We start from the raw sequence: 7,589 nt of genomic DNA, 5'->3' as shown, positions 1-7,589 counted from the left end.
ACTTCCTCAGCAGCCTTGGCCCGAGGCCCATCTTCCTGGATTCCAAGTCTGCCCCTCATCACAGAGGCCCTGGCTGCACTGGCCCACTCTTCCCTGGGAGCTCCATCCGCCCATAGCTTGGGGTACAGGCAGGACTTACCCCCCAATCCTTGGCCCTGGCCTCAGCTTCCTTCCCTGAGACTGGCCCAGACTCCGCCCTCATTGCCACCATCTCTGTGGCTCACTGCAGACAGCAGCTCTGCCGGGGGGCCAGAGAGGAGGCTGACCACATCCTTAGCCTCCCAGTCCCGCCTCCTGTCTCCAGATAATGTCTTCTCCCGCAGTGCCCCTCACAATGCTCCGTCACACCTGGGGTCTCACCAGGAACCAGTGTCTTCAAGTACCTACCTGTGGGCCTCACTCAGGCCAGGGCCCAACATTCCAGGGTGAGCCTCCAGGCCTCAAGCCCCTCAGGCCTTCTTGCCACCCTGGGCTACTGGGCCCAATAGAGTCCTGGTAGCAGACAGAGACCATAGCTTCTCCTTTTTATTTAGCTGCTCCTGATGGCCTCTCCCGGATCACAGACTTGGGGCCTCAGCACAGGCAGGGGGAGGGGACCCCACACTGTGCCGTCAGACCACACCAGCTGCCACCCACACTCCCACATACCATCACCCCCCTGTCCAAAAGTCCCCATTCTCCTAACAAACAGCAGGACTTAGAGGCACAGGGATGCAAAAGTCACTTTCCAAGAAGAGTTCATCGAGTCCAAAGGTAAGAACCCAGCAGGATCCTGCTCCTTTTGGAGCTGCCAACCCTGGCTGGGATTGGGGGGGCGGGGTGTTAAGGGGTGCAGCCCCAGGCTCAGAGTTCCTTCCCACTGGCAAAGCGCCTCCTTTCCCCCTCTGGCCTCAGCCCATTCAGCTATGCCCAGGATGATTTTATAATCTTCCCTTCTGTAGTCATCAGGTCATTGGCTCCTCCCAGGCCGGCCTTCCTCCAGGCCCGCGGGTGCTCTCGGCGCCGGGTCAGGAGTGCTAGTAGCCCAGCCCGGGGCCCGCTCGCAGGTGGCCCCGCGGCCAGGCAGAGGGAGCCCCGAGACTTCGGCGCCAGCTTCCCGCGGAGGCCTGGGCCACGCCCCGCGCCTCGGCCACCGCCCTGGCCTGTCCCAGGGGCGTGTGCAGGAAGCACGAGGCGCAGCGCGGCGCGAAGGGCCCGGCGGGCAGCGGCGCAGGCTGCGGCGGGCTGGAGCCCGCGTCCGCCGCGTCCCCAGCGCGCGCGGCTTGGCCGTAGCACTCCAGGTGCCCGCAGGGCCAGCGGGGCGCGGGGCTGGCGCGCAGCACGAGGGAGAGCGCCGAGATGCGGTGGATGGCCCTGCGCAGCGTGGCGATCTTGGAGAGCCTCTTGCCGCCCAGGTCGTGCCGCAGCGCGCGGCGCAGCGCGTTGAAGGCCTCGTTGTAGTCCAGGATGCGCTTGCGCTCTCGCACGTTGGCCGCCATGCGCCGCGCTTTCGACCGCACCGGCCGGCTGCGCTTTCTGCTGCCCACCACCTCCTCTGCCTCGCCCAGGTCGCGGGGACTGCTGTTCTCTCTCAGCACCCCAAAATCCCTCCCGGCCTCCAGGCAAGAGCTCCCCAAGTCCTGGGCAGAGCCTTCGTCCCCCTTCAGGCCCCTGAGGCCTGGTCCCGGCGCGCCTCGGTGCATGGCCTTCTCCCGGGCCTTGGCGCCCCGGCTCCGGCTCACAAGCCTGACAGTCCACCTTCCGAGCGTTGACTCCTGCAGTCTGGACACTCCCGGGACAGGCCCTCTGGCTGGGCTTTATGGCACCACGTGGCTCTCCGCCCTCCCCATCCATCCATCTCCCTCATCCTGCTTTATTACCTGCCTCCAGGTAGGTTGGTGAGGGAGGAACCCAGAGGAAGGAAGCAAGGAAGGGAGGACGCATGCAGATTCTTGTAGGAAGGGATCAGATGGGCAGCCGGGCCACGCCCAGGGCAGTGCTCCAGCCGCGGGGAGAGGTTGCCCTGCTTCACTCCAGGGCCTCTCTGCGGTGGCTGGGTTCCACCTTCTTCCTCCCGACCCCAAAAAGAGTGCCACATTTGGCCTCCGGGCAGGAGAGCTGATAGGTGCACAGAAGGGCCCCAGTTTTGTAGTTGAGTGTGTTTAAAGAACCTTGAAAGTTTTGTCAAGTCCTGTGGGCAACCACGGGGCTGTCACAGAGGAAAGCATGACTGTTCCAGCGGGACCGATAAGGGAGGGGCAGATCAGCTAGAGCAGGGCCTGCAGATGAGATGGACCGGGAACTTCTGGCTTTCTCAGCTCCCAGAGTGAGGCTGGCTGTGATTCTGAGTTTGGATTTTGCTTGGGCCTTAACTCACCTCCTATCTCTCTTTACCTCCCTCTTCCGCAGGCAGAGCTGGGCTGAGTGCTGACTCAGAGGGTGATGGTGATTGTCTGGTGGCCCCCTGGCTCCCCTTGTGGTACCCATCAGGGCATCTTTTGGAGTCCAGAGTCCTTGAGCAGCTCAAGACACAGCACTGTGGGGAGGTGGAAGGGTAAGCTGGGACGAAGTGAGAGAGTGGCATGGACATACATACCCTACCAAACGTAAAATAGCTAGTGGGAAGCAGCCGCATAGCACAGGGAGATCAGCTCGGTGCTTTGTGTCCACCTAGAGGGGTGGGATAGGGAGGGTGGGAGGGAGGGAGCCGCAAGAGGGAAGAGATATGGGAACATATGTATATGTATAACTGATTCACTTTGTTACAAAGCAGAAACTAACACACCATTGTAAAGCAGTTACACTCCGATAAAGATGTTAAAAACAAAACAAAAAAAAGACACAGCACTGCCATGTTATGAACTCAGTGAACCCACTCACCACCCCCCACCCCAGGGATTTTTAATTTTACACAGGGTATCAGAAAAAGAATAATGCTTAGTCCTAGAGAAAGACTCCCCCCGCAATGGAATTTCCGGCATCCACAAGTAAGTTGTATGGAGCACCAAGGTCAATATCATTCCCAGCCACAATCCAAATGCCTCCAAAATGCCAAGACTGTGTGATCAGCTGGGATGGATATGGAGTTCACATCCATCTCGCCAAACAGCGGACTAACAACCCCATTACTTCAAACTATGAATTGCTCTATGGAGAAAAAGAATAGGGCTGTTCTTTGGTTTTATTTTCTGCCTTGCCTACTAGACTGTAAGCACCCTAAGGACACTATTTCTAGGGCTCTAGTCCCCAAATCTGCAATGTCTGTGAAATTTAAAAGTGAATGGAAGCAGCTACAGCTGGATGTTTTCACCTCTCAGGCCGTTTCCCACCGTCCCTAGAAACCACAGACACACAACCATACAGAAATGCAGGCCTCAAGCAGGATTCTACCCTGAGCCTGAGCCTCACAGCAATCCTATAGGGAAGGCTCTATTTTTATAATACCCATTTTACAGACTGGAAACTTGAGACTGAAAGAGTTAAGGAATCTGCCCCAAGTCAGAGGGCTGAGCTGTTGCTGAGCCAGGATTTCAAATCAGGTAGCGTGGCTCCTATTTGAAGACCTAACCCCTAACACAGCACAGAGCTCCTAACCCTTCTGTGCTGGGCCTGCGTTCTGGGCTCAGTGAGCACTTCTCCACCCCCAGTGCGGACAGCCTCCACCGACCACCTGTAGGTAATAGAGGCCTTGCATCTGCCCTTTGAAACAACAGTCATCGAGATAGTCAAATAGTTTCAACTGCGTGTGAAAATAAAAAGCTTGGCTGCTGTAGAGAAGACTGGGAAGGTGGGGGGGGGGGAGGGTCCTCCAAATGGAGACAGACAAGCAGGAAAAATATAGAGAATCTGCGCTGGAAGCTAGGAGCAGTCCGAAGCAGCCCAACTGCCTGCCTCCTGGGACGGAGATTCGCTACCTGGGATTTGCTTGGCTAATTCTAACTCTGTCCCCAGCTGAGCTGACGGCTGCTGGACCCCAGGGGGAGCCTCAGAGAGCAGAAGTGACAGGCCAGTGCCCACTTGCCAACCTGACCCTCCACTGCAGGTAAGCCAGGGCCCTGTAAGCCAGGAGTAGCCTGAGGGGACTCGGGATCAGCCTGCAGCCACCTGCATGCACGTGTTGGAAAGGCCTTAGGCCTCTGCCTGCTGGAGATGTGGATTGAGTTCAGTGGTCTGCAGTGGGTCACCAGCCCCGGCTGCTTGCCAACATTTCATCTGTGAAGCCAGCCCCGAACCCTCCCCTTCTGTGCTTTACCCCACCTTAGCATGTAGCAGATCATATTATGCTTCTTTTCCCATGTATTTATATGTCTTTTTTTAAAAATTGAAGTGTAGTTGATTTACAGTGTTGTGTTAGGTGTACAGCACAGTGATTCAGATATATATATGTATGTACATGTATGTATATATATATATAAGAATATATATATATTCTTTTCAGATTCTTTTATAGGTTATTACAAAATATTGAGTATAGTTCCCTGTGCTATACAGTAGGTCCTTGTTGGTTATCTACATATCGTATTCAATACTTCTATGTTCATGCTGGATCCACATCCAGGTCGCTTCTATATTCCCAGTACCTAGCACAGTGCCTGGTACATAGTGGATGCAAGGAGATATTTGCTGAATATTGAATAAATAGTGCCATCCCTGATATTAAGATATTCACAAGGGCTTCCCCGGTGGCTCAGTGGTTAAGAATCCGCCTGCCAATGCAGGGGACATGGGTTCGAGCCCTGGTCTGGGAAGATCCCACATGCCACGGAGCAACTAAGCCCGTGTGTCACAACTACTGAGTCTGTGCTCTAGAGCCCACGAGCCACAACTACTGAGCCCGTGCGCCACAGCTACTGAAGCCCACCCTCCTAGAGTCTGTGCTCTGCAACGAAAAGCCACCACAATGAGAAGCCTGCGCACCGCAATGAAGAGTAGCCCCTGTTTGCCACTGCTAGAGAAAGCCCGCGTGCAGCAACAAAGACCCAACGCAGCCAAAAAAAAAAAACGAAAAAAAGATATTCACGAAACTCTGGAAACTCCACACTGGTCTGATCAAACAAGCTCTATATTCAAATCTGGTAAACAGTTATTGAACATGTACTAAATACCAGGCCCAGTGCTATAGGCTGTCACGTGTGTTGACAGCCATGAACACGTATATTAAGTATACAGAAGCTCCATGGGACTTCCCTGGCAGTCCAGTGGTTAGGACTCCGCGCTTCCACTGCAGGGGGCATGGGTTCAATCCCTGGTCAGGGAACTAAGATCCCACATGCCATGCGGTGTGGCAAAAAAAAAAAAAAGTATATAGCTCCATATTAAAATAGAAGGAAGTAAACCTTGCAGCCAAAAAGAAATGCCATAGAATTCCCCACCGCCCCCAGTCACCTGGGGGGAATTTGATAATTGCCAAAGCTGTATTCACCCATGTGGTTGTGGTGGCAGCAGCAGTACATTATAACTTCTCAGACCCCACCCCAGATCTATTGAATTCAAACTTCTGAGTTAAGAGCAAAGTGGTTCAGATGTTCAGAAATATATATTTGTTCTTCCAGAACCTAGCCCAATCTAAATTTTACCTTGCTTAAGAATGTTCAGGATTGTACACATAATGACTTATTTAAGGTTAATTTAAGTCTTATTCAAAGATAATTTTGAGTACACACAATTTTCTTCTTGCACATTAACTTGAGAACGTCCCCACCTATACTTGGATGGAGGAAAAAATACTCATGGCAATAGACACCTCTGGGGCTCAAATGTAACAATATAGTCGTAGAATAGCAGCAAGGAAAGAAAACGAGGTTGAACCACAGATTTCTCTGCTGGCCCCCGACCATGAACCCTCAAATCGATATGAAAAGGAGGTCAGTGAAAGTAAAAACAGTGTCCCAAGGGCACAAGTTCCCCGATGCCGGGAGCAGGCCTGCCGTCCCATCCCTTCCCTAGAACAATTCTGGCTTTTCCTTCCCGCGTGTCCTACTTCTCCAGGCCGGCTCCTCCGCCCTTCCCCGCACACGTCAGGAAATGACCCTCGGCTCCAAGTTAATAATTCTGAGGCCACACACTGCTGACAAATGGCCGGGGCTCCCAGAGAGAAGCGCCCCCGCCCCACTCGGCCCCCTTCCCACGAATCCCTGGAATCCGAGGGGACCCGTGTGATCCCCGGCTGCGACCCCCGGGGCGTGCAGCTCGCGGGGGCCTCGAGCGGGGTTGGGCCGACTTCAAAGGCCGGCGGCGGAGCAGGCATTTCCGCGGCATCTGCAGCGGCGGCCCGTCCCTCCCGCCGCGCGGCTGGAATCCGCCCCCGCGGGGAGCGCCACTCTCCCGGCCGGGCCGCCAGGAGGCGGGCGCGGGGAGGAGGGGCCGCGCTCGTGATTTAGGGCCGGGAGATTCCGCTGACGGCCGCGAAGGTACCTATTACCTCTCGGCGGGGCTTGGATTTCAGAAATTCCTGCTCTTCCCCGGGAAGTTCCGGCGTCGCTCCCCCGAGGGAAGACAGAACTCCCACCTTGGAGAGAAAGCCGGGATCCAGGGACGGGCCTTCCGGAGAAACCGAGTCCAGGGCGTCCTGAGAACCCCGTCATCTCCGGAGAGCTGGCCTCCAGAAAGGCCCACAGCCTCCCTTCTCTCCCAGACCGGGATCCTCAGCGTTCAACTTAGAGAGAAACTTGGCGTGGGGGAAATGTGGAATCTGGCAGTTCTGGGCTCAGTTTCAGGCTCTGTGCCTTCATTCAACAAAAATGTGATGACTGCTTCCTGTTCTAGTTACTGGTGCAGAGTAGTGAATTAAACAGGCAAAAAGCTGGCTTCACGGAAGTCATATTCAAGTGCAGAGAGCAAATAATAAGGAAAATAAGTAATTTATGTAGTAAATAAGTACTATTAGAATATATTAGAAAGTGATAAATGGTACAGAAAAGATAAAATCAGAAAAGATAGAAAGTGGAGAATGTGGGGGTGGGAGGGGTCAGGGAAAGCCCACCTGAGAAGGTGACATCTGAGTAAGGACTTGAATGAGACAAGGTATTTTTGTGGCTATCTTGAGGAAGAGCTTCCAGGCAGCAGGAACAGCATGTGCAAAGGCCCTGAGGCAGGAGCGTGTCTAAAAGTTCCAGGGGCAGCAAGGTGGCCAGTGGGGCTGGGGCGGAGCAAGAGGTGAGCTCCAGCTGGTGACATGGTTGCACAGTCTACTGCAATATCTTGCACTTTTACGTGGCAGGAGATGGGAAGCCATTAAATAATTCCATCCCCTCACTTCATGAGTCTTAAATACAAAAGAAAACCCATCAGCTTTCTCTTTCTCTGACTGCTGGATGAGTATTCCATAAGCCATCATAGTATGATGAGGAAAATACAGTAAATTGGCCAAACCATGATATGAGAAAGCAGGGGGTGATGGGAGATGAAGCTGGGGGTTTACTAGGCATCATGCCCAAAAGCTTGGATTTCATCCTGTAGATAACTGGGTACCACAAAAGGGTATTAAGTTAAGGAATGACACAGTCATGTTTGGATGGTAGCTAGAGCTCCTTCGAACAGTGTGGAGAAGGGATCTAAGGCAGACTCCAGTTAAGATACTGTAAAGATCCAGGTGAGAGCGGAGTGCCCTG

The 7,589-nt window shown here is 54.0% G+C and overlaps 1 protein-coding gene across 3 annotated transcripts; it reads right to left on the bottom strand.

The window, feature by feature from the left end:
• Positions 1 to 523: 523 nt before the first annotated feature.
• On the bottom strand, positions 524 to 6,644 carry BHLHA9 (basic helix-loop-helix family member a9). Of its 3 annotated transcripts, XM_060134625.1 has the most exons (3): positions 6,401 to 6,644; positions 2,357 to 2,649; positions 524 to 2,258 (listed from the first exon to the last, which is right to left on the bottom strand). In XM_060134625.1, exon 3 carries the CDS (start codon positions 1,680 to 1,682, stop codon positions 1,017 to 1,019), a length of 666 nt encoding a protein of 221 aa, XP_059990608.1. In that variant the 5' UTR covers positions 1,683 to 2,258; positions 2,357 to 2,649; positions 6,401 to 6,644; the 3' UTR covers positions 524 to 1,016. The 3 variants fall into 3 exon arrangements, with proteins under 3 accessions (XP_059990608.1, XP_059990607.1, XP_059990606.1); XM_060134624.1 differs by having other exon boundaries at positions 524 to 2,515; XM_060134623.1 differs by having other exon boundaries at positions 524 to 2,649; positions 6,488 to 6,644.
• Between the last annotated feature and the right edge of the window lie 945 nt (positions 6,645 to 7,589).

Source organism: Lagenorhynchus albirostris, chromosome 20, assembly GCF_949774975.1.
Source record: "Lagenorhynchus albirostris chromosome 20, mLagAlb1.1, whole genome shotgun sequence".
Taxonomy (NCBI): Eukaryota; Metazoa; Chordata; class Mammalia; order Artiodactyla; family Delphinidae; genus Lagenorhynchus; species Lagenorhynchus albirostris.
The sequence above is the reverse complement of the archived record's forward strand: the minus strand, read 5'-3'. Positions and strand labels throughout refer to the sequence as shown.

Excerpts from the sequence above, each read along its gene's own strand:
- BHLHA9 (XM_060134625.1), bottom strand. The coding sequence starts at position 1,682 with ATGCACCGAGGCGCGCCGGGACCAGGCCTCAGGGGCCTGAAGGGGGAC.